The 27,226-nt window shown below is 41.4% G+C and overlaps 1 protein-coding gene across 1 annotated transcript in view; it reads left to right on the forward strand.

The window, feature by feature from the left end:
* Nucleotides 1–217: 217 nt before the first annotated feature.
* CHSY3 (chondroitin sulfate synthase 3) overlaps nucleotides 218–27,226 on the forward strand; it is a gene marked incomplete at both ends in the record, with an annotated part of 80,841 nt that continues 53,832 nt past the window's right edge. Inside the window, 2 exons of the mRNA XM_081319780.1 lie at nucleotides 218–1,004; nucleotides 4,274–4,557. Coding sequence (XP_081175906.1) covers nucleotides 218–1,004; nucleotides 4,274–4,557 — 1,071 coding nt within the window. The remainder of the gene's footprint in view (nucleotides 1,005–4,273; nucleotides 4,558–27,226) is intronic.

The following is a 27,226-nucleotide window of genomic DNA, read 5'->3' on the forward strand; positions in this document are numbered from 1 at the left end:
CGGCGGAGCTTCTGCTGCGGTGGGAAGCGACCACGCCTAGCGGACTCGCAAAGGCGGTCTCGGGCTCTGGAAGCGTGACGAGAAAAGAGGCGGAGGGAAAGAAGAAGAAGAAGAAGAAGAAGGCGGCGGCGGCGGCGGGACCCGCAGCTCGGTGGGCGTCTCCTGGCGGGACGGAACCCTCTCTTTCTCGCCGCCGCCCCATCCTGTGGCTACCACCATGGCCGCGCGGTCCCGGCGCCCCTGGTTGAGTGTCGTCCTGGGGCTGGTCTTGGGCTTCACCGTCGCCTCCTGGCTCATCGCCCCCAAAGTGGTGGAGCTGAGCGAGAGGAAAAGGCGCGGCGGCCACGGCGGCTCCCTGAGTGGAGGCGGCGGCGGCGGCGGCGGCAGCAATAACCTCTGTGCTTTCTATGGCCGCGTGGCTGGTCTGCCCGGAGGAAAAAGGCAGCTGCGACCCGAGGAGCCGGCGGTCACGGCTGCAGGCTTGGGGGGCGGGAGACACAGGCGGTGGGAGAGGGAGCAACAGCCGCCGCCGCCGCCGCCGCCGCCGCCCGCCGCAGAAGGGCCGATGCCGAGCGTCCCGGTTTCAGCCGCCGAAAGAGACCCCCAGGAAGAGGACGAGGAGGAAGAAGGCGGCGCCGGCCGCCACGGCAGCAGCCACAACGGCAGCGGGGACTACGCGGGCAGCCCGGGCTGTGCCAAAACCCGCCACTTCCTTTACGTCGGGGTGATGACCGCCCAGAAGTACCTGGGCAGCCGAGCGCTCGCAGCGCAGCGGACCTGGGCTCGCTCCGTCTCCGGACGGGTGGAGTTCTTCTCTAGCGAGGGGTCGGTCCCTCCTCCCGGCCTAAAAGGAGAGCAGCCCCTGCCAGTCGTGGCTTTACCTGGCGTGGACGATTCGTACCCGCCGCAGAAGAAATCCTTCATGATGCTCAAGTATATGTACGACCATTACCTGGACACCTATGAGTGGTTTATGCGGGCGGACGACGATGTCTACATCAAAGGTGTGAGAATCGAGAGTGATTTCGTCTTGTGCAAAAGAGAAAGAGAAAGGAGGGGGATTGACCCATGTGCAGAGGGCAGGAGTGGTGTGACCTGAGAAGTGTAACTAGCACCAGTAGACTTGCAAAGGGCAGGACTTCTTGAAAGCTTTAAAATCTGACTTTGGCAGTACAAAAAAGGTGCAGCATCTGCCTATATATATATTCTGTAATGTCCATGCTTCCAAAATTTACTAAATATTTGAAATTATGAGGGGTCAGATCCTACTGAAATTCTGCATGGACACGCTCAACATTTGCTAAGGCTGAGCACATCAAGAAACCCTATTATTTGGCCTAATAACTGGTTCCTTGTTATCTGCTTGTTGAAACTGACTCATAAACAAGCTACAAAAATTACACCTTTACAAAAAGACTTCTGTGATTTGAGTTCAACTCTTGGTAGTTGCGTAATTGCATCCCTTGTCCAGAATTATCTAATGGAAGAATGGCAATAGCCATGCAAACATATTAATAGATTTCAAGTTACTGCAAGCCTTGAGTCTAAGGGGCAATAATGTACCATTGATAATAGTTAGGGTATTCTATAAGAAGGACTGTATTTATTTATTTATTTTATTTTATTAGACTTATATACCGCCCTTCTCCCGTAGGACTCAGGGTGGTTCATTTAGATACAGCCTACTGTTGTATCGAGTATTGATTTGGAGTTATCCCCCCAAAAAACTTTTAACATGTTGTTGATTTTGTAGAATTTCACTGTGCACCTTTAACTAAAAAAAGAAACCCAGGAAAACAAAGTCTAGTAATGCTTTTAATTTTAAATATTTTTTCAGAAAACCTTAGGGGGAAAAAGGGGGGGGTTGCTAAAGCTGAAGTGCCTAGAGAAAGTTATGGAGTGGGAGAGAGCAAGAGAGGGAATATGCAAGGTGAGGCATTGAATATAAGACTTCTTAATTGATGATATTGATAACTCAGAATAATGCATGGGATAGAATATATAATTAGAAGTGATCTAATCCTTTAATTAGATTTGGAAAGTGAGAAGTGCCACAAAATAAACTAGACTAGTATTTGTGTAATATACCACATGCAAACACTGTATTAATATAACATACAAAATAATTTACAAAGTATTTTTCCAACTTTATTTAATATGTTTTTTTATACTGCTACCTAATCAAGGAGAAAAGCAACCTAGAACTAAAGAGAGCTTTCCTGACTTTTAGAACAGTTAATCAGCGGAACAACCTGCGTCCAGAAGTTGTGAGTGCTCCAACACTGGAAGTTTTTAAGAAGAGATTGGACATAAATCATATAGGGTTTCCTGCTTGAGCAGGTGGTTGGACTAGAAGACCTCCAAAGTCTCTTCCAACTCTGTTATTCTGCTTTATAAAATCTGAAGTCCACAGTGCTATGGCAATTGCAGAAATAGAGTAATAAGTTGTTAACCGACTTCCTCTGTCCATAACTAGAATGCAACATAAATAAATTTGAGTGGAATTAGAAAGAAAAGTTTGTAGAAGACCTTTTCCACCTGATGGTGTTTTCAGCTACTGTTTCCATCATCTCCCATTGACACGAATTGCATTGTACACATCTGGGGGCAGCTGGATTAAGTTGTAGAAGTCTGGTTTTTAGTTTCTGAAATAGTAAATTGCCAGATGTTGTGAGTTTTATTTTCTCTTCATTTCAAAGGTTTTAATACCAGCTCTTAGCTTCAATAGTCTTTAAATTGCAGGGTAAACTGAATTGACAGGTCCCCAGAATTTTAAAGGAGTATCAGTAATATTTATTGAAGTCTTCAGTTCATAAGGTTGCTTTGTAAACTCTAATTCCAACTAATTTAACTCTTTAATCCAGTATGTTTCACTGAACTGTGCCTTGTAATACAAGTTGGTCCTCAAATTATAGCAATTCATTTAGTGACCATTTAAAGTTACAATGGCACTGAAAAAAGTGACTTATGACCGTTTTTTCACAGTTACAACCTTTGCAGCATCCCCATGATCATGTGATCAAAATTCAGTTGTTTGGCAACTGGTTCATACTTATGACCCGTGCTGTGTCCCAGGGTCATGTGATCCCCTTTTGCAACCTTCTGACAAAGTCAGTAGGGAAGCCAGATTCGCTTAACAACCAGGTGACTAACTTATCAACTGCAGTGATTCTATGGTTCTTAGAAAAGTATACTTTGAACAAGAATGTAAACTTGATAGCTAGACAACTAAATCATTCTTTAATTAATCAATCAGCCTTTACTGCATGTATTGTCTAAATACATCTTACCGTAGCTCTTTTGGATAGTTGCCTGACATCCACTAAAATAGTTGAATGTAAATCATTTTTTTGCAAAGTAATACAGTGCATTCTTTACATTTTGAACAGCATAGCGAGATCACTGAAATGAAATGGGATCCCTGCAAAATGATAAAAATTTGATTAGGACTCTAAATTCTTTGTAGGATAGTGGGCTTTGTATTGCAGAACTACAAAAGAACAACCCCCTTGCTACTACTATGTGTTGTGATTTCTCCCTAAAACGACAGAATGGAATGGGAGTAGAGCTGAGTGATTGATATGCCTCTTTTTTAATCATAGACAAAGCTTTGTTCTAGTATCACCAATCATAGTACTTTAGAGGAATAATATGTCCTTTGCCTGCAAATATATAATTCTTTTCAAAGACAAAACATTACAGGCATTTTTTCTTTGTCTTTGTATTTTACATTTGAGTTTTTAAATTTAGTAAGAATTTAAAGGAATTGAACTTCAAAATACTTGTACATATTTCTCTGGAATTAGGCAGGATTCCTCTCAAGAATACCGTGTACTGTGTCTGCCTACAGCAAAATATGGGTTTTCCATACTAATCAGTGAAAAATTGATTTTTCAGAATCTTGCTTAAGAGGGGACAAAACCAACTAGTCAGCTTCTGAATTTATCCAAATAAAAATATTTGCTAAATTATGAATTATATAAATGCGTTTGCATGAAAAGAGAGAAATACATAGATTATTATTTAAGATGTTTTAAGACACATGTTTATGAAACATGTTTATGAAAGAAGGGTTTGTGTACTGTTGGCCTCAGCAGACTGTGATAGTGCTAACAAAATCAATTTTCATTATACAATAACATGTAATTTAATTCCCATTGCCTGGGAGTAAGGCCCATTATACAGAGAGGACTTTAAAAGGCAATTATATTATTTTCTACATAAAGGTAGATTTGTGCTGTAAATAATATCTTTTGATTTTTTTTTCTTTTAGGTGAAAAATTGGAAGAGTTCCTTCGGTCACTGAATAGCAGCAAACCTCTTTATTTGGGACAGACAGGACTAGGAAATACAGAAGAACTCGGAAAATTGGGTCTTGAACCAGGAGAGAACTTCTGCATGGGAGGGCCTGGGATGATCTTCAGTCGTGAGGTTCTCAGAAGGATGGTACCACATATAGGTGAATGTCTTCAAGAGATGTACACAACACATGAGGACGTGGAAGTGGGCAGATGTGTTCGGCGATTTGGTGGTACTCAGTGTGTCTGGTCATATGAGGTAAGGAATGATGATGATGATAATGATGGCATTTGTATATTAGATAGCCAAACGTTTCGGCTACACACTCTGACCCCATATGTCTGTCCACAAAAATACACAGAAAGTGCAGTGTGGAGGATGTAATCAGCAAGTTATAAGATGTCGTATGATTTACTCATGGGCTAAGTGCATTCATGCCTGACAGCAACCTAATGTATTTTGGTTTTTTTTTAATGATATGCCACAAATCAGCTTACACTGAGTTCAATGTATGCCAAAGTATCATACCATCCTAAGTTACTGTACGTACTATTGGGCTAGAAATCAGTTAATTGGAGGAATGGGTTGTATGAATGAAATTTAGTGCTCATTCATCATAATTCTAAACACCACCATGACAGGATACATTCTTGAAGTATAATTGTTTTTTTATTTCATGGTTTTGGTACTAACTTGAAAGTGCATAAATAAATAATGTATTAATTCATATATTTATTCAGATTGTAGCAATACCTGTCAGGGATTTATTTCTGGTTAAGTATAGAGCTGCCTGACTTAATGGAAAAAGTTTTGGCATCACTTCTCAGAATGCATTGTGCTGTTGGAACAGAAAAGAGCAAAATTTGGGCCTTTCTGTCCTATGAAAAGTGGTATTCTTGCAATCCAGCCTGGCACCAAGTTGCCAGTTGTGTCTGAGCTGAATTTGGTTCTAAATGATTTCTCAATCTCTCCCAGGCTAAATATTTTGACTTTGAAACAGCAACTTTGATCTCAAAATGTAGTTGTAAAACTAAAGTAACACTCTCAGGGATGTAGGAACTTAGAATACTTTTGTATGGTCAAAGGGTATTTCAAACTTATGAATGTTTTACATATGTCTGGACATACATCTGCTGTGTGAATTAACTCTAACCTTACTGCTTTTAAGAAAGGTCGTCTCCTGCTAGATTTTGTGATGGTATGGTTCTAGTGGCTTGTAGTTCTTAATATTGTTCCTCATCTTGAGTTTCTTATGGGTAGAAAGACAGGGCGAAACCATATCTACTTACATGTAACATTAATCTAATGTATTTTTGGCTTAATGTTAATACATTGACATATAGCAGAAATCACAATAGGTTCTTTTGTATCTGATACAAACATCAAAATAGATCTTAACCTTGCATTTCCAGTAAAGACATGCATATATGTTTTCAACCAAATAGTCATAGATTCCTGGAAGTTTATTTATTTATTTATTTATTTTAATCCCATTTATACCCGCCCTTCTCCGAAGACTCAGGGCGGCTTACAATTCTAAAGCACAAATCAATGTGCTTAGCAATAGCCTTCATTCTATGTATATGCCTGCTTATTAGGGCTTTCACACAAACACCCCAAGCGGCATTATTACAAAGTCAGCTTATTGCCCCCAACAATCTGGGTCCTCATTTTACCTACCTTGGAAGGATGGAAGGCTGAGTCAACCTTGAGCCTGGTGGGACTCGAACCTGCACTAATTGCAGGCAGCTGGTGTTACTTAAGGAGGCATTAGCCCACTGCTCCACCAAGGCTTCACCAAGTTATAGCATTCTATTTCATTCACTACTGAATATTACCATATGTGGACTTTCTCACTCTTCTACTCTGCAGAGGGAGATGTTCCCCTTCCTCATCTAGTGATTTTAATTGTGGTTAATGGAAAAATATTTTTGAAACGGAAAGACTGTCAAGGAGTATATAGGGTAGGCATTGTATGGTATGCCTCATGAAAAAATGAAATCATTTTATTGGATGTGCTTAAAGCAATTCTTAACTATGACATTAATAGGCTATTAAAAGTAGATTATAAATGCAGAGTGGGTAAATAATGTTACATATTATATAATATGGAATTAGATTAGTTGGCAGAAATAATTTATGTTTTCACTATTGAAACATACAATGCATTAATCAGATACAGTGGTTTATTTCCTGCAAAACCTATTGCAGTCCTAATATTGTTTTAGATTTATGATTTTAGAGAATGCCATTTGAAGTTATCTTCCACTATGTTTGGTGAGCAACAGTTTTGATGCATCATCCCAAACTCACCTTTTGATTTCTCACAAAGTGGCCATTTTTTGTGGTGACACAGATCAAACTTCTTCCTAGTCAGAGTTCTTACTATACAATCATGTTGCTTCATATGCCTGGAACTACAAAATTAAAACTCTTTTTTTCCAAACCTCAACATTTAATTGAAATATATTTGAGATCACCATGTTGATCAGATAGTATTGAGAGTACATGATTTGCCTAGATTTACCCTGTAAATTTAAGACATAAAGATGTATAATTATTATACTTATGTTCTAAATTATTGTGCTACTAATTTAGCATTAAAATATCCTTGCCCTTGTGTCACTAGCTCATTAAACAGGAAAAAAATCAATTTAAGTAGGCCAATGAATGAGGTTATATGCTATAAGACAGAGAACAGTAATTGGATTGGGTGATAACATAGCATGCTTCCATTTTCTTTTGAAAAACATTTTAAAAATAAAGTGTGCAACATAAAAAAATCTGCTATAATCTTCTAATTCCATTCATGTTGGTAAACCACAGAATATTAAAATATAATGAGGAACAAATATATGACCTCTGCAATCCTGTGAAACTCTTAAAATTATGGAAAGTTGGAACAAATTTCCCCTTCCTGTCTCAGCAGCTTATTTAAGGAAGAATATGAGTGAATTTATTTATTTATTTATTTAATTTAATTTATATACCGCCCTTCTCCCGAAGGACTCAGGGCGGTGTACAGGGCAATGCAATAAAATACAATGTACCAAAATTAAAAATATTAAATACTACAGCCCTATTCAATAAATTAATACAAAACTATAAAATACCCCTAAACCCATCAGACCAGGCTGGCTTGTTCAAATAAATGTGTTTTTAGGTCCCGTCGGAAGGAGCGAAGGTCGGGAGCCATCCGGAGCTCAACCGGTAGACGGTTCCAAAGGTCTGGTGCGCCCACAGAGAAAGTCCTCCCCCTGGGAGCCGCCAGTCGACACTCTTTGACCGACGGCACCCTAAGGAGGCCCTCTCTGTGGGAGTGCACTGGACGAAGGGAAGTTGAATTGGGGGGAGAGGAGCAAAAATTCAGTGGCCTAGGCCAGGGGTAGGCAACCTTGGCTCTTTTATGACTTGTGGACTTCAACTCCCAGAATTCCTGACCCAGCATGAGTCATAAAAGAGCCAAGATTGCGTACCCCTGGCCTAGGCAAAGGGTCTGTGCAACATTATCTGTCATCTGATTCAGAGGAAAAGTAGTTTCATTCATTTTTGCCATATATCTGTTGATTAATTAAGTGCTGTCTGGTCAGTGTCAACTCTTAAGATACCCTTGATAGATCTTCTCCAGGATAATCTATAACCAAGTTTGCCTTTCAGGTCTCACATATTGCCCTCATTGTCATGGTAATTAAGTATAGTAAAACCTCCATAGTTGACCACCTCTTTTAAGTTGACCTAATTTTCATAGACTGGACATATACTATACGTACTCAATAGAAAGCCAACCTTTCTATACTGACCACCTCTGTAAGTTATTTCTTGACCACCTGGGCCTTGACACACGGTATTAATTTACTCTCTATAACTTAACCAGTTGTGTCCAGTTTGTACCATGGGTAAGAAAAGTGAAATGCAGAATTGGTAGCAATGAATTTTTTTTTCAAGAAAAATATCAAAGAATACAATATTTTTGATTTTGATTCAGCAGTAAAGATGACAACATCTTTAACGCTGATGAATGTGGACTCTTTTTCAAGGCAATGTCTGACAGGAGCCTTGTTATGAAGGGTGACAATTGTAAGAGTGGAAAACTTTCTAAAGAATGTTTCACAGTTCTGCTGTGTGCTAGCTTAATCGGAGAGAAGCTAAAACCCTTGGTGATTGGTAAGTCAGCAAAGCTACATTCATTCAAGAGCCTACAGCCTAAAAACCTCCTCATCACTTGGAAATCTAACAAATCTGCATGGATGACTGGTGCCCTCTTTGAGGAATGGATAACAGGTATTGAGTGAGAAATGAAGAAGAAGAACGGGTCCATGCCATCCACAGAAATTGCAGGTATTCTGAAAGAAGAGGATGCCAGTCATTTGAAGTCATTTGCCATGGAAAAATACCCAGGTATGCTGAGTGGTATAGCCAGCGCTGAGACTGCTATCTCCACTTACCTTCATAAAAAGAATAAGAAACAGACTAAAATTGACTCTTTTTTTCATAAAGAATGATCAAATCATGAGAAAACAATACATATGTAAATATATTGATTTTGTATGATACAGTATTGTATGAATGATTTCCTGTGTTTTCACCATGTGTGTTTCTGTATGACATTCTCTGTTAAAAGCTGTACAATAAAATGAGGCACATGCACATACCGTGTTTCCCCAAAAGTTAGACCTAGCCCGATAGTAAGTCCTAGCTTAATTTTTTTGGGGTGGGCCTAATTTAAGTCCTACTCCAAAACTAAACCCTAGTTTTGGGGCAAGGTGCACCCCTAAAAATCAAGCTAGGGTGGGGTAGGGGGGGTGAAGCTTCCCCACGTGCCCTGCTCCCACTTACCTTACCAGTAGGACCACCACTGCCAGGCCTCTCACGCCCCAAAACCTGTCATGCTGCTACTTGACTTCTGTGACTGCTGCCACTTGTGGCCAGACGCCATGTGGTGCATTGCACCGTTGCCACTCCTGGCAGGATGCCACATGGCGCTTCAGGCTGCTTCCATTGCTTGCGTGCTTCGGACCCCTTCTGTTGCTCATCTGCTTTGGGCTGTTTATGTTGTTTGTGGCAGGAGGCCACGTAACACTTCAGGCTGTTTCCACTGCGGAAACGGCCATGCAGCATCCTGCCAGAGGGAGTGGAAATAGCACAAAGAACCATGTGGCATCGTGCTGGAAGGAGCAGAAATGGTGCAAAGCACCACATGGCATCCAGCCACAAGTGATGGCAAGCGGCCGCAGAAGTCAAGCCGTGGCATGACAGGTGTCAGGGTGTGGGAGGCCTGGTGGTGGTGGTCCTAAGGTAAGACATTCTCCAAAATTAAGACCTAGTGCCTCTTTTGGAGGCAAAAAAAATATAAGACCAAGTCTTAATTTCGGGGAAATACAGTATCAATACAGTTATTTTGTACATTGACCACCTCCGTATGTTGGCCACTTTCGTGCAGTCCCTTAGGTGGTCAACTTTCAGAGGTTTTATTCTATATCCACCTTACTATTGGTTGCCACCTTCTCTTTCCTCCCACTTTTTCAGGGGATGGACTTTTCAGAGGATATGCGTCTTGACATGTTGTGTTCAAGATAATTTGAGTGTCTTAACAACTGTGGGTTGTTTAGTTTAATGGTCCATTTGTTATCTTGCTATCCATTATATTCTCAAGACTCTTCTCCTGCACCAAATTTCAGAAGCATAAATATTCTTTCTATCCTTCTTCTTTTTAATAGATATAGAGACTTGAAGCATTTGAATATCTTTCCCTTGGCCTTCATTGCTACATGTTCAAATGGTAGTCATATTTATTGACTACTGGTTTTTTTACTGTTGATAATTTATTATAAAAGACACAAGTTTTCTGCCGTTTCATTGTTGGTTGCTAAGATTGCTGCTGTGTCTGTGGGAATTTGCTCTTCTTTATATATACCGTATATACTTGAGTATAAGCCGAATTTTTCAGCCCACTTTTTGGGCTGAAAAAATCCACTTCGGCTTATACTCCAGTGAACAAAAAAAAAGAACTTTTTTTTTTTATTACATTTATATCCCGCCCTTCTCCGAAGACTCAGGGCGGCTTACAAGCTTAGCAGTAAGCACTTACCGAGGACTTGCGCGCGGCCGAGGCTTCGGTGCTTCCGGGATCGCGCGCACCTCTCCCAAGCCGCCGCCGTCCGTAGACCTGCCGAAGTTTGGGGAGGTTTGGGGAGGTGCGCGCGCACCTCCCGAAACCTCCCCAAACGTCGGCAGGTCTCCGGACCTCCGCGCCCTGCCTGCCTGCTTCTTTCCGCTGCCTGGCTGCCCTACGATGTAACCCGCTTCATGATAGAGTGCGACGCCTGCAAGGACTGGTTTCATGGCAGGTAACACAAAGCGGTCATTCTCGCCTTTCCCTCCCCCCCTCGGCCGCCCGCTCGCTTTTTTTTTCCTCTCAAGCATCACTGGACTGGGCCAGGGAAATCAGAGAGAAGCTGGGCGTGCAGCGTCACGGCGACGGCTGGAAGCCTCGCCCAGCTAGAGACAGAGAGGAAGGAGGGAGGGAGGGAGGGAGGGCGCGCGCAGGCAGAGAGGGTTTGGTCAGGGTGGCGGCGGCGGTGGCGGCGGACACGGGGAGCTGAGGCGTTGTCCGGTAGGTAGAGGCCGTTATGGGAAGGAGGCGGGAGAAGGGACGTGTGGGGGAAGTACGGGGGGCCATGTAAACGGATACGTGCGGCGCCGCGCGGGTCTGATAGAACTGGGCCGGCAACGGGTGCTTGTGAAGCGGCTGAGGGCTGGCTAGGAAGGGGGCGGCGGCGGCGCTGGCATTTTGCGGGTGGGACAAGGCTCTCGAGAGAGAACATGGTGGAGGCGGAACCAACCCCGCCGCTCCCTGCAGGGGAGAGAAGCCGGGCAAGCGCTGCTCCAGTCCTCGCTCTTCTTCCCTCTCCCGATTTTGCCTTCCTCTCCAAGATAGGTTCGAGTGGTAGGGGAAAGTTAGAGCCCCTTTCTGAGGCCGCCCCTTACTTGGGATTGTTGGGCGAGAAGGCAACGTGGGCATGGAGGAGGAAGTAAGTCGCGCTTTACTCGTCACTGCGGGGCGGGGAGAAAAAAAGTTCTTGCCGGCCGGACTTGGATGGCGGCAGCGGCATCAGCTGGGAGCCGCAGCCCCGCCTAGTCCGGCTGAGCTGAACCAGCTCAACACAAAGCGATCGGGCCTTTCCTCCCCCCCCTTTCCCTCCCCCCTCCCGCTCTAGGGCAGAGATCCCCTTCCTATCGCTCGGGGCTTTTCGTCTCTTTGGCTCGCCAGGGCTGGAGCGGCGAGAGCTAGCGGCAGAGGAGAGATGGTGGGCTTTCCTTTCCTTTCCTTTCCTTTCCTTTCCTTTCCTTTCCTTCCCTTCCCTTCCCTTCCCTTCCCTTCCCTTCCCTTCCCTTCCCTTTCCTTTCCTTTCCTTTCCTTTCCTTCCCTTCCCTTCCCTTCCCTTCCCTTCCCTTCCCTTCCCTTCCCTTTCCTTTCCGTTAGAGAGCTACCTTCGTGATTACAATGTGGAGTGGCCGACTGAGGCTGAAAGCACATTAGGTAGCACTTGAGACATGCAGGCAAATCCTGCTAAAGGGCTTTTCCCCCCCACTGGATCCGCGCTCCGCAAGCCTCTGCCGCCGGCGGAGGCTGGATCCGCGCTCCGCAAGCCTCTGCCGGTGGCAGGGCGTGGATCCAGCCGGCGGCAGAGGCTTGCGGAGCGCGGAACCACCCTCCGCCGGCATGCAGGCAAATCCTGCTAAAAGGCTTTTCCCCCCCACTGGATCCGCGCTCCGCAAGCCTCTGCCACCGGCGGAGGGTGGATCCGCGCTCCGCAAGCCTCTGCCGGCGGCAGGGCGCGGATCCAGCCGGCGGCAGAGGCTTGCGGAGCGCGGATCCAGTGGGGGGGAACAGCCCTTTAGCAGGATTTGCCTGCATGCCGGCGGAGGGTGGATCCGCGCTCCGCAAGCCTCTGCCGCCGGCGGAGGCTGGATCCGCGCTCCGCAAGCCTCTGCCGGCGGCAGGGCGCGGATCCAGCCGGCGGCAGAGGCTTGCGGAGCGCGGATCCACCCTCCGCCGGCATGCAGGCAAATCCTGCTAAAGGGCTTTTCCCCCCCACTGGATCCGCGCTCTGCAAGCCTCTGCCGGCGGCAGGGCGCGGATCCAGCCGGCGGCAGAGGCTTGTGGAGCACGGATCCAGCCTCCGCCGGCGGCAGAGGCTTGCGGAGCGCGGATCCAGCCTCCGCCGGCATGCAGGCAAATCCTGCTAAAGGGCTTTTCCCCCCCACTGGATCCGCGCTCCGCAAGCCTCTGCCGCCGGCGGAGGCTGGATCCGCGCTCCGCAAGCCTCTGCCAGCGGCAGGGCGCGGATCCAGCCGGCGGCAGAGGCTTGTGGAGCACGGATCCAGCCTCCGCCGGCGGCAGAGGCTTGCGGAGCGCGGATCCAGCCTCCGCCGGCATGCAGGCAAATCCTGCTAAAGGGCTTTTCCCCCCACTGGATCCGCGCTCCGCAAGCCTCTGCCGCCGGCGGAGGCTGGATCCGCGCTCCGCAAGCCTCTGCCGGCGGCAGAGGCTTGCGGGGCGCGGATCCAGCCAGCGGCAGAGGCTTGTGGAGCACGGATCCAGCCTCTGCCGGCGGCAGAGGCTTGCGGAGCACGGATCCAGCCTCCGCCGGCGGCAGAGGCTTGCGGGGCGCGGATCCAGCCAGCGGCAGAGGCTTGTGGAGCGCGGATCCAGCCTCCGCCAGCGGCAGAGGCTTGCGGAGCGCGGTTCCAGCCTTCGCCGGCGGCAGAGGCTTGCGGAGCGCGGATCCAGCCGGCGGCAGAGGCTTGCGGAGCGCGGATCCAGCCGCCGGCGACAGAGGCTCGATCCGCCGTTCTGCAAGCCTCCGCCGCCGGTTAATACCCTGTATTCAGCTCTGGGAAGTGGGGGGAAGGGGGAGAGAGGGGGAGTTTGGGAGGAGGGGGAGGGGGAGCTCCACGGTGCAAAAATAAAGCCCTGCCGCTCTTCGCGTTGCTTGCCCGACTGGCTGTCACGGGACCGCACGGATCGCCTCGCTCCCACCGGCAGCTGATTCCTTCGAGTTTGGTCTCGAGCGATTTTGCATTTTCTCCAGTGCTGAAAGCCACTCGGCGGATCCCAGCCTCGGCTTATACTTGAGTCAAGAACTTTTTCCAGTTTTGGGGGGTAAAATTAGGGGTCTCGGCTTATACTCGAGTCGGCTTATACTCAAGTATATACGGTAATTATAATCTCATGTTCCTTCATTTTTATTATTAGAATCTCCAGTAAATTTCCATTAAATTATCAGAATAATGTCAACAGGGGAGTGCAGGTTATTGATGTTTCTTTTTTCCAGTTTTAAAACTGTACTTATCTTCATACAGTTCCAGTCTCAATATATAATCACCGTATCAGTTGAGTAAATAAGGAGACAGTATACAGTCTTGTCTCACTCCGTGATTTGGAGCCAGGCTGTTTGACTGATTTCCCCCCCCCCCACTATTGCTTTCTGGATATAGGTTTCACATCACAACAGTGAGATGTTTCAAATTCCCCTTTTCTCATGGACATTCTGTGCTTAACGTGGTTAACATAACTAAGGTCTTTCTATAGTCAGTGAAGCACACACTGATCTCTGTGGCTTTCTTGATTATTTATGGTGCATCTGCAATAATCTCCCTTCTTTCTGTTTTAGCTTTTCTAAAATCAGCTTGAATTTCCACGTAGGGCTCTAATCTGCTTTGGATGATTGTAAGGATTATTTTGTCAGCACGTGAAATTAGGATATTGTGTGATAAATAGCACAATATCCTCATGTTAAGTCTCTCCTCTTTGCTGCTGGCATGTAGGCCGACCTCTTTCAGTCCATTGGCCAAATTGGAATTGTATTATTTTCCACATTTGGTAGAGTTTGATTAGAATGCACATTATATTTCTGCAAATATTTCATCAGTTCTTGTAGCCTTCCAATTTGGTAATGACTTTAGTTCTGACACAATTCCATCCTGTAGTACCAGAGATGATTATAAGTAGAGAATATCTTTAAGGTATCTGCAGACCCCTACTGTATGGAACTTCAGTGTACTTCATTTCAATTCATTGACATTAAGTGTACAAGTAGTCCTTTACTTACAAACATTTGTTGAGCGACTGACAGTTCAAAGTTACAACAGCACTGGAAAAAGCAACTTACAGTTTGTCCTTACCCTTAGGATCCATGATCATGTGATCAAAATTCCAGCACTTGGCAACTAGTATATATTTACGAAGGCTGCAGCATCTCAAGATCATGGGATCACCCTTTGCAACCTTCTCAGCAGGCTTCTGAGAAGCAAAATCAATGGGAGAAGCCAGATTTGCCTAATGACCATGTAATTAACTTAACAACTGTGATGATTTGCTTAACAACTGAGACAGAAAAAGTCATAAAACTGGGTGCAGCTCACTTAACAACCATTTAGCAACAGAAATTCTGATGTCCATTGTGAATCTGTGTCAAAGATACCTGTAGTTGATGTATTTCATATTTTCCTGCGCTGAGCTTTCCCACGTTCATGTTTCTTTGTAATTATCCCTTGTAGGACTTGGTTTCCAGTTCTTTCACCTTTTTTCAATCCCTTCTCTGGACCTGCTCCAGTTTACCAATATCTTTTTCAAACTGCAAAACTGAATGCAATATTTCAAGTGAGGTCTGACCAAGAGCAGAGTAGAGTGGGAATACACTCCCTGCCTGCACCCTCCCTCCCCATTTCCTGCAAATGAATTTTGTTTCTGTAAATTCTGGGTTCATTCTTTTCGAGAAGGTATCTTAACTGTAAGCTTTCTAAGATAAGGGAAACTTCCTAGCTGATACACTTTTTTTTTACTTAAATCAACACTTTTATTTCTATTTCAGGAGGCTTTTACTATAAGGATGGATCAGATGAATTGAAAAGATGAATCAAATGAACCCTGGGGGTTAGGTTTAGGGAGCAAAACACAGACTGCAGAAAGAAATCAGATGCAGATAACTCCCATCAATCTGGGGAAAAGTGAGTAAAGCGTCTGGTTCTTTGGTTGTGTATTTTTCAATTCGAATGGCAGGGGAAGGGGAAGAGAGTAACTTGGAAATTTTCTGGTAAGGAAACTTTCCATCTCTACTTTCTCATTGACCCATCAGGGAAACACTCCTATAATTTGCTTGGCAAAAATATGAAATTGGTTAAATGTGAAAGTGGTTTGCCACCACCTTTTTCTGGAATGATGGAAAAAGTTCTAGAGCCTTGGAAACTTCTAGAACTCTGGAATTTCCTTGTGGTTACCCATACAAGTACCTGATTAGTTTTTTTCTAGGATGGTAACGAAGATAGAATAATTCGTTTGGATCCGGAGTGGCAGGATGGTGTGGGAATATAGGGTGGCTTGGAAGCATTGGATGACCAAAGCATCCTCCTCCTCATCTAACAACCTCTTGTTTGTATTCTTGTGGAAGAATGTCCCATAGAATATGTGAATTTATATTCATGTATATAATTTTCATGCTTTTATTTTTCACAGTTGTGTTTGCACAAGAATAGTTCTGGAGTAACTCACAGCTTTCATTCACTGTGACTCTGGTTACTCTTGTTGTCCTCTCTTCTAGTAACCCTTTCCCTGCTTCTGTCTGCCCCACTGATTTCTTTCAGTATCTCCCTTCTAGTGCTTTCCTCAGCATAGTTACAGAAGGCAGAAGACAAACTGCCAGAGGGAGCTCTGTACAAGCTTTTACCTTTCTCACCACACCAACTGTAAGGTAGCCCTCTCCTGCAATAGGGTCATGAAAATAAGATATTTTCACACTTTTGACTTCCTGTTTGGCAGCCGTCGGGACAACTGGGAAAAGCCGGTGCTCGGCTTTCCAGTTTGGTTTTTCTTCGTCTAGCGACCCTTAAAGGGTTGGAAAGTTGTCTTGGAGGGGCAACGAAGAAGGAGGGGTACTTCAGAAGCTCAGATCAGGGGGTACCCGATCGGAGTGGACTGCAGAACCCTCTGAAAAAGTGAAGAAAAAGATGCTGCGAGAGCCACGGCAGCTCTAGTCATCTCCAGCAGGAAGAGAAGTACTGCAAAGCAGCTGATTCTCAACTGTGTGCTGAAGCTGGGTGAGCCAGAATTTTTCTTTCCTTCTCCATGAGGATTGTAAATGTGGTGCCCCTGATGGGAAAGGGCTGAAAAGTAAAGACCCCCAGAAAGATTAAAGTTAAAGGTGGAGAGCAATTACAAAGAAGGGTAAATACTCTTTGTTAAGAATATTGGACATTGATAAATAAGCCAAGGAAGACATCTAGTGGCAAAAGAAGAACGACACTTCTGATATATAGTGAGAACTGGAAAAATTATTTTTACAAAATAACCTTGGATAAGACAGCTGCAAAGAACAAAAGTGCCTTGTTGTGAGATTGTGAGGGAAAAGACTCTTCAAAGTTACTTTTATTGAGTTTGGCTAACTACACAGATGTTATTTTGGCTTTAGACTGTAAGCTGTAAGCTGTAAAATGAGTTCATCGAGTTCATGAGTTCATTACTAGACTTATGAAAAAAACCTCTTCTGCACCCTTAGTAGGACAATCTAGTCCAACAACACAGGGATCTATTGAAGCAATGTTGCAATGTGAAAAAATAGGCACTGCTTAAAGTGAAACACAGACTTCATTAAAACTGCTTCAAGAAATGATGCAACGTAATCAAGAGGCGTTGGAAAGAAATCATCTGGAAATGCAGGTAAATCATAAATACAAAGTAAACTTTAGAAAGTAAGTGAAGAAATCTTAGATATAAAGGAAAAATTTGAAGCTCAAAATCAAATAATTAAAAATTAACAGAAAATACACAAAATTGAAAAAAAAAACAGATGAAAAGATAGAAATGTATTACAAGAAAATGAAAAATTACAGAACCCAATTAAGATTTTAGAGATGGAAAAAGCGGAACATTATTTAAGATTTCAAAATATTCCTGAGGATAGAGAAGAGAACATAGCAGATGTGATTACTGACATGCTGGAGGAGGCTTTAAAGGCAGACAGAGGAGAAATTCAGCTAGAGGTCGATGAAATATTTCGCATGAACTCAAGCTATGCAAGAAGAAATAAACTGCCAAGAGAAGTACATGTACAGTTTATAAAGAAGACAACAAGAGAAAGTTAGAGACGAGCCAATAGAATACAAAAATAAAGAAATTGTGGTTTTAAAGCAGATATCTAAGAGAGTAAGAGATACTAGAAGACATTATCACTTCCTGACTACAAAGCTGATTGCTAATGGTGTAAACTTTAGATGGCTGATACTGTTGTGATTCAGGGTCAGCCTGTGGGTTCGGCAGTTGGGTCGGACGACTCAGAGGAGGAGGAGGAGGGGGGGTGTTGAAGAGCTTGCTGAGGGGGTTGGACAGCTTGATGAGAGCCCTCAGCCAGGCCCCTCTCACCTGGTCACGACGCAGACCCAGCTGTGTGAGCCTGACAGCGTGGATGAAGATTACCCACAGCTGGCCCTGTTCAAGGACGCCCGACGCAGGAGGCAGTCAATCAGGAGTAAACAGAGGAAGGCAATGGGGCACCTCGGAAGGAGGCAGAGAGAAGCCACGCCCTGAACTGTATAAAAGGGGAATGCGTGGGAGGGCTGGTTTGCTGAAGGCAACCGCTTGAAAAGCTCCTGTTTCTTGGTTCGTGTCTTGTTCTATTTGTTTTTGTATCAATAAATTTGGCAGGCGTAATTCCAGCCTCTTGCCTTCTTGTAAAAGGGGTTGTCCCTGCCTTTTCTACAGGGCCGGTAGCAGGCTGGTACAGAACAGATACCGGAAGGCATTTTAATAAATTGGAATAATACAAGATATCGATTGGACTCAATCTGGAAGGTGGAAGATTTTGAAGTAAGGAATAGAGCAATTTTAGATGAAGGAGTGAAACAAAGACAAGGGGAGATTAAAGAGCAGAAGCAAACAGAAGAGAGGACTCAAGGAGTGACCGCACAAACAGGGGAACAGAAAGAGAAAGACGATGAAAAGGGTGAAGATGAAGGACCTGCCAGAGAACAGAGGACTACTAGAGCTACTAGACCTAAATATAAGTAAATGGAAATGGAGAAAGAAAATGGAATCTTTTCAGTAAACATAAATGGACTAAATTCCCCAATTAAAAGAAACAAGATTTTTAGGAAGTTACAGAAATTGAATTTAGATATTATTTGTTTGTAAGAAACACATACAAAAGAAAAACATTATAAAGTATTGGAATATCCAAAAATTGGGAAACTTTATTATGCATCAGCGCAGCAGAAAAAAAAGAGGGGTTGCTGTATATATTAAAAAGACAATAGATTCTAAAATGGTATATTCAGATAAAGAAGGAAGAATTTTAATGGTAGAAATACGGTATATCTGCATCAAAAGCAAATATTGTTAGTGGTAATTTATGCACCAAACAACAATCAAGAAAATTTTTACAAAAAACTACATAGAAAAATAATAGAAATGGAGTACCAAAATATCTGCTTACTAGGAGATTTCAATGCAATAATAGATGAAAAAATTGATTATAAAAGTAACAAAACAGGAAAAACTGGAAGAAGAAGGTTACCTAAGACATTTTTTTGATATGGTGGAGGAAATGGGAATCCAAGACATCTGGAGGGAAGTTAACCCACAAAAATTGCAATATACTTTCTATTCAAATAGTCAAAAATCCTGGTCAAGGATTGATATGATTTGGATGACTGCTGACGTGAGAATGAACGTACAGGACATTGAAATAGAAACAGGCACATGGGCAGATCATAATCCTTTGAAAATGACCTGGAAAGAAATACAAAAAAGGCCAAGATGGACTTTAAACCATTCCATATTAAAAGAAAAAGAATTTATAAAGTTAGCGAAAAAAGAAATGGAATTTTTCTTCAAAGAAAATAAAAAAGAAGATACAACAGTACAAAATGTATGGGATACAGCTAAAGCGTACTTTAGAGGCATAGCTATAACATGTATGGCAAGGAAAAATAAACAGAGAAAACAGCAATATGTATTATTAAAAGAAGAATTTGGAAAGTTAGAATTAGAACTGCAAAAAAATCCACAAAAAAGACTTTGAAAAGAGAAATGGACATAATAAAACATAACTTAAATCTGCTAGACTCAGAAAAAGTGGCAGAACAGATAAAGAGAGCAAAACAGAATTTTTTCAAAAATGCCAATAAGCCGGGAAGATGGTTAGCTTATAAACTTAAAAAACAGGGGGGAAAAGATACATAACTTACTAGATGGGAAAGGTTATTTACAATATAAAAATGAAGAAATAAAAAAGATAGTCAAAGAATACTATAAGGAATTGTATGACAAGGAGGAAACTTCAAGAGAGAAAACTGTAAAATATCTGGAAGAAAATAATCTTCCAAAGATTTCAGAGGCATTTAAAATCAGGTTAGATGAAGGGGTTACAATGATGGAAATATCAGAGGCCATAAAAAGACAAAAAACTGGAAAAAGCACCAGGTCCAGATGGGCTCCAGTCGGAGCTACAGTAAGGTTATTGAAACAAATAAAGCTAGATTTGGAAAAGTGGAAGAACTTACAACTGTCATTACTAGGAAGAATTGCTACAGTTAAAATGAATATATTGCCTAAGATCTTATTTTTATTTCAAACAGTTCCGATAAAACTTGAGAAAAAATTCTTCCAAGAGTTAAATTCATTAATTTTGAAGTTTGTTTGGCAAGGAAAGAAAGCTAGAATAAAGATGAAAATGTTGCAAGATGCTAAGGAAAATGGAGGTTTTGGACTACCTGAGTGGGCTTTGTATTATCAAGCATCTGTATTAACATGGGTGAAAGAATGGATAACTTAGGAATAAAAGGTTGTTATATTTGGAGGGACATGACTTACAATTGGTGTGGCACGCTTTTTTGTGGTACGGGAAAAACAAAATTCATAAGTATTTCCAAAATCACTATATTAGAAATGCTTTGATAACAGTATGGGGGGAAAAATCAAAACTAAAATATATGTAAAAATTCCAGGGCGACTCAATGACGGAAGCTTTTTCACCCCCAAATTTGGTAGATTTTGAAAAAATGTGGGCATATAGAGATATTTTAAATACTGATGGGACACTAAAATCGAAACAAGAACTGAAAAATCAGGGTGTCTACCTGTCGTGGTGGGTACAGTTACAAATACAAAATAGATATGAAAAAGATGTGAAACTGTATGAGTTTTATAACGAACAAACTGTATTTGATAAGATATTGTTAACCTCTGATGAGAAACTAATTAAGAAAGTGTATAACTTTTTGTTAATTTTGGAGATGGAAAGTGAACAAATTAAAGAAACAATGACAAGGTGGCCGAAAAACTTTGGTGACAATATAGAACTAGAAAAATGGCAAAAATTATGGGAAAGAAATTATAAACTGACAATTTCAACTGCGTATAAAGAAAATTTATATAAAATGTTTTATAGATGGCACCTGCCACCAGCAAGATTAGCAAAAATGTTTAAAAATATGTCAGATAGATGTTGGAAATGTAAACATAATTCAGGCACGTACTATCATATCTGGTGGACATGTGATAAAGCAAAGGTTTATTGGGAAAAAAATACATGCTTGGTTAGAAAAAATGTTGGGAGAACATGTAGTATTTAATCCTGAATTTTTTCTATTAGGTATAATACCAGAAAAGATTAATAAGCAAATTTTATATTTGGTCCTACGTATTACAACAGCAGCAAGAATAACTTTCCCGCAATACTGGAAAAATGAAGGAACACCACTAGAGCAAGAAGTAATTAAAAAAATATTGGAATGCGCTGAGATGGACAGACTATGAGGCTGAAAAATAAAGAAGAAACAGAATACTACCAAAGCTGGAAATTATTTTACAGATGGCTAGAGGAGAGAACCAAAGAGTAGGACTTGATTATGTATTAGCGCTTTTGAACCCAGACTGCACGCTGGTTGAAAAATTAACATATGTATGTAAAGAAAAAAGAACTAATAAAAAGCGGGGGGAAAAAGATGTTTTCACACTTTCAAGAATGTTCACAAACTTGCAAGAAAAACAATTCTCTCCGTGAGGGAGAAAAACAACAGCAAAAGAGGAAGCTTCCTTGAATCTCAACAGTCCCTGAGGGAAATGGGGTGGGGGCGGGGGGGGCGAGGAATGGAAGGGAAAAAAGACACAAATAATTTTGGACACATGTTTGGCAAGGGGGACATTTAGGCAGAATTGCTGAAAACAAGACGGGCTACCTCACCCCTCTCTATCATACATCATATATTAAGCATAAAAGCAGTTTTCCCAACTGGGCTTTGTTTGGAATTCTGTTGGAAGAATATATGAATATTTTCAAAACTTAAATATGGGAGACTTCTGCTATGTGTTTTTTTCCTGATTTGGAGTCTCTGATGCTCATAAAGGTTTGCTGTAGGACAGGTGTTCCCAACCAGGGGGTGCTTGCACTCCCTTGGGTGTGAGATGATATTCCAGGGCGTGCAAAAACTTGGGGTTTCAAAATTATAGTGTATATGCATAATTTGTTGCCGTTGTTTCGAACTTTTGTAAGGGGTGCGAGAATATATCAGAAGCGTTCTAGGGGTGCGGAGTATAGAAAAGGTTGGGAACCGCTGTAGTAGCAGAATCTGCAAACAGAGTGACTGTGTGGGATAGGGAGCTGGGGACTCTGAGTGAATTTGGATTAGTGAGGCACATTTAGTGACTGTCAGGATTCTAATAATAAATCTCTAGGTGGGATGGGCAGCAAACAAGTTTGATGAATTGAAGGGAGGGAAGTCCATAATTGCTGTGAAGATTGGAAGATTCTTTTTTAACTTCATCTATTTTTTCCTTTTTTAGTCTTCGTTGCTTTGACACTTTTTAAAAAATTTCCTGTGCTGATTACCAACTGTACGTCTCACCCAAATAGCAGAGATTTAAGGTTTGAGAGACAATACCTGCAGTAGGGGTGGGTAGCAGTGACAGTGATCTTTATTAGAATCACTGACTTGAATTGGATAGCTAACAAAAAGAAATATTGACTAATTGTAATGTGCATCCTGGATCTGAAATATTTGTACGTACCTTGTGACCTTAGGATATTTGGTTATTTCCATGTAGGCAGTCCTTCTGATTGACTCTTGTTATTTGCAGAGAAAAGGGATGTGCGATTTCATGGTCATCATCTATGGAAATGGGACAAAAGATCTGTTTTAAATCAGCTGGGATAATGCTTTTTAAAATCAGTAAATGCTAGATTCTGGAACGCCTTTTTATGCTTTATTTCTGGCTAAGTGCTGATGATTCCCTTTCTGTTTTGTTTATTATATGCTATATTAAAATAACTTTCTTTTTGGGAAGCATTTGTGAGGTACTCAGAAGAGTATCTTTTCTAGATAAAAGTCCTCTTTTTTTAGATTCTTTCCCAGAAATATAATCATAAATTTTCTATTCTGTGCTAGTTCTAATTGGTTCCTGAAATTTTCATTATTATAATAAAATGGACAGCTCATCTGGTTATAATTCAAAACTAACAGAGTACTACAAGACTAAATCATGTTTTCCGTTTGCTCTTTTACCACTTCTGCTCTCTAAGATAGCAAATTTTTATTTATTTAAATTTATTGGTCATCCAATTCAAGTGAACTATGGTTAATATAGCTAAGACAGAAGCTACAGGACGGCATCATCAAGAATTACATTATATGGTGAGAGGTTCAGCTTGGAATGCTTTTATCCGTAGAGTCACTAGGAATCAGCTCCTGTTTGACAAACCACAAAGGAACACACAACAAAAAAGATGATTTTGATATTACAGTATATCCTAATGCAGCAATACTGGGAAAATGCAAAAAAAGAAAAAGAAAATGTACATAATTATTGTTCTGATAGAGCTTTCTGTGATAAATTTGTTACAAAATGTAATAGCTTAATATTATACATTAATAGGCAAACAACATTCATTTGGTGAATCTGTTCAGTCAATGAGCTAGTGTAATTGCTAATGAAGAAGAACCCATTTTTATGCATATTAACCACTTAAACAGCAATAAACTAACAAATACAGAGCTGAATGTTGCCTATGCTTACATCTTATGCATAGTAATAGTGCCTTTATTCATAGTATCTTAAATTAACAGAATTTGGCAGTATTCTGTTCTGGGGAATGAACAGAGTAGATATCTTGGACTATTGGATTAAATTGTGGTGTATATTTAATAGGGCTAATTCTAATCTTGCTTCTGCTCATGTGATCTCCTCTAGTGTAGTTGCGAGAATCTGGAAGTTTTTTCTTAGTTTTCCATTATGCTACCTTTGAATGTTAAAATGAAGCTAATAATTTTAAATCTTTTTAATATGCATAATCAGTTTCTGGGTCATATGGGCAAGAAATGGATTTGCTTCAAATAAGTTATATTTAAAATGAACAAATGAGTTCATTTCAGATGACACAAACTGTTAAATGCTTGCACAGGAGGAGATGAGAAGCAACTGATTCTGCTTTTATTGCATTGTACAGATGCAGCTGTAATGGGGGTGTTTATTTCACACACAAGATTACTCAGTGAATTTGCCCAACACATTAGATATATTTGTGATTCAGTGTGTTCTACAAACCAGGCTGTGTTAAAATCACAGTCATAGCTAATGATTACTCCCACATACAGGACTTGATTCACATGGCACAGTAATGCTTATTTTCTTTTATAGTATAATATGGATTGGAATTGAGCACACAAACATTAGTTTTACCCCCCTACATATATTTTAAGATTTTTAGCTCTTTGGGGGTAATTCAGACATTACTCCATTTTTTGATTGGGTGATTGGGAGTTCATCAGACAGCCTATCTCAACTGGAGTTCCAGTTGTGATTCCTGAAATCTGTTCACATTGTGTTCTCCACAGGAGGGCAGTGATTTTACTTCTAAGTCCTCTTTTTAATTCATTTAGCATTGTTGTTCCAGAAAGCACTTTGTAATAAATAGTGACATGAAATGCTAGCTTTCTGCTGTGATAACCAGAAATCCTGTGATACTAAAAATGCATTTCCTTTACCTGGAAATAACATGATACAAGCCTGACCAATATTAGTTGGAGCTATAAGAATATTAGTATAAAGCCAGTATTGGTTAAGAGTATCCTAAGTTATTAATGGCTTGTGTATTAGCACTGTGAGATGTCAGCATTTATATAAGATTATAGGAATGTAGTTATTGGTATGATAAATTATATTATCCTAAATTAAATTATATTGATTAAGTATCAGTTGATACTGGGAACTAAAGATAAAAGGAGAAGCAGAATATATTTTTATTGATTATACTCCATAAATAAAATGATAATAATGCATTCCCAAAGATTCTGTCTAGCTTGTTAATAATCTTGTTCAGGTATTTTGAAACTAAGTCATTGGCATGAGATGGAAGCTCCACAATACCTAACATTGTTTGTGTGATGTCTGGAGGAAGACATGTTTGTGCATATAGATATTTATATATTGGATTCCAAAGAAACAGAAACCTGCTATTCAGGGTATAATTACTGTGGGCTGGATCCTGGGTTAATCATGTCTACAACAAACCAATACAAATTAAAGAAAATTAAGTTAGTCTTGACTAAATTAATTCCCACTGATTTCATGGGTCTGTTTCTTTGTTTCTGGCAGTGCAGTCTAGCAATTAAATAGCAGTCATATGCTCTTTGCATTCTGTTCTTATGGTACGATGACTACATCAAATTAGAATTGAAACAATTAACATATATAGTAGTAGTTATATGTAGAGTATTAGGAAACTTATTAATGTCTGGTCAAGAGGGTGGAAAATAGTTTATATCCTTTTAAACTGAATTTTTGAAGAAAATTTAGAAAGCACAATAAGTCTTGGTTTTAACTTGCTGCATTTCTTCAAATAATTGGAGGGAAGCAGACTGTACCTAAGTAGCAATCGGATGAGGCAAATATTCTTATATCTAGGAAAATCATGATTTATTTACTTTACTTACTTTATTTATACTCTTACCACCTTCCTGAGAAGACCAGAATAATGTACATGGAGCTCTTTGGCAGACTTTTTTCTAGAATTAAGGGTTGTGTAGCTCCTGTTCAGGAGTGTATTAAATGATTTCTTTTATGCTTATTTTTAAAGAAGGGTTTGATTTCTCCACAAGTTTTATTTCTTGTGGTCATATGAGATGTGAAAAGGCATCACTTTTCAACTTCATACATGCACTGTTGTTTCAATTTTATCTTGAAATAAGATGATTGCTAAAAAAAGGTGTATGTAAGATTGCGACTGGCATCTTGTGTTTAAATGAGACAGTGTAAATGAAAATAGGAAGAGGAAAAACAAGCTGGTTAATAGCTGCTAAAAATGACTTCAAACTAAGCTGTATTACTATTTCTCCATTTCTTCAGAAATAAATAGTGAACCCTAGATGAAACTTCAAAAACTATATTTATTGTATTTGGGAAGTAAACTGTTATTTTGTGGGGGAGGAAATGATAGTTGCAAATAGGATATTAGGACATTTTGTTTTGAATCTGTTGTGGAGTTCTAGCCCTAGATCAGGGCTTTTCAACCTTTTCACCGATTGTACCACATTCGAGTACCACCAGTCACCTAGCAAGGTGTCAAAAACTTGATGACCCCGCCCAAATAAATGGGAAAAAGTGATAAAGTGCAGGTAGTCCTTGACTTACGTTTGTTTAGTGACTGTTCAAAGTTACAACAGCACTGGAAAAAGTGACTTATGACCATTTTTCACACTTATGACTGTTGCAGCATCCCCAGGGTCATGTGATTTACATTTGGATGCTTGGCAACCGATTTATTTTATGATGGTCACGTTGTTCCAGGGTCATGTGATCACCTTTTGCAACATAATAATAATAATAATAATAATAATAATAATAATAATAATAATAATAATAATAATAATAATAATAATAATAATAATATAAAGTTGGAAGGGACCTTGGAGGTCATCTAGTCCAACCCCCTGCTCAGGCAGGAAACCCTATACCATTTCAGGCAAATGGCTGTCCAGTCTCTTCTTAAAAACTTCCAGTGTTGGAGCATTCACCACCTCTGGAGGCAGGTTGTTCCACTGGTTAATTGTTCTGTCAGGAAGTTTCTCCTTAGTTCTAGGTTGCTTCTCTCCTTGACTAGTTTCCATCCGTTGCTTCTTGTCCTGCTTTCAGGTGCTTTGGAGAATAGCTTGACTCCCTCTTCTTTGTGGTAGCCCCTGAGATATTGGAACATTGCTATCATGTCACCCCTCACCCTTCTCTTCATTAAACTACACATACCCAATTCCAGCAACCATTCCCTATATGTTTTAGCCTCCAGCCCCCTTCTGACAAGCAAAGTTAGTGGGGAGGCCAGATTCACTTAACAACCATGTTACTAATTTAATCTCTCTCTCCCCCTTTCTCTCTTTCTCTCTCTCCCTCTTTCTATTTCTCTCTCCCTCCCTCTTTCTCTCTCCTTTTCTCTCTCTCCCTCTTTATCTCTCTCCCTCTCTCTCCCTCTCTTTCCCTCCCTCTCTATTTCTCTCTCTGTGTCTCTTTCTCTCCCTCTCTCTATTTCTCTCTCCCCCTCTCCCTCCTTCTTTCTTTCTTTCTCCTCTCTCTCTCCCTCTCTTTCCCCCCCCTCCCTCCCCTCTCTTTCTCTCCCTTTCTCCCTCTCTTTTTCTCTCTCTCTCCCTTCCTTTCTTTCTCTCTTCTCTCTCTCCCTCTCTTTCTCTCTCTCCCTCTCTTTTTCTCCCTCTCCCTCTCTATTTTTCTTCTTCTCTCTCCCTCCTTTTTTTTCTCTCTCCTTCTCTCCCTCTCTTTTTCTCTCTCTCCCTCTATTTTTCTCTCCCTCTCTTTCTCTCCCTCTCTCTCTTTCTCTCCCTCCCTCCCTCCTCTCTCCCATTGTCCCATCCTTCTTTCCTTCCTTTCTTT

The sequence above is a fragment of the Vipera berus genome, assembly GCF_964194415.1.
Source record: "Vipera berus genome assembly, chromosome: 2".
NCBI lineage: Eukaryota > Metazoa > Chordata > Lepidosauria > Squamata > Viperidae > Vipera > Vipera berus.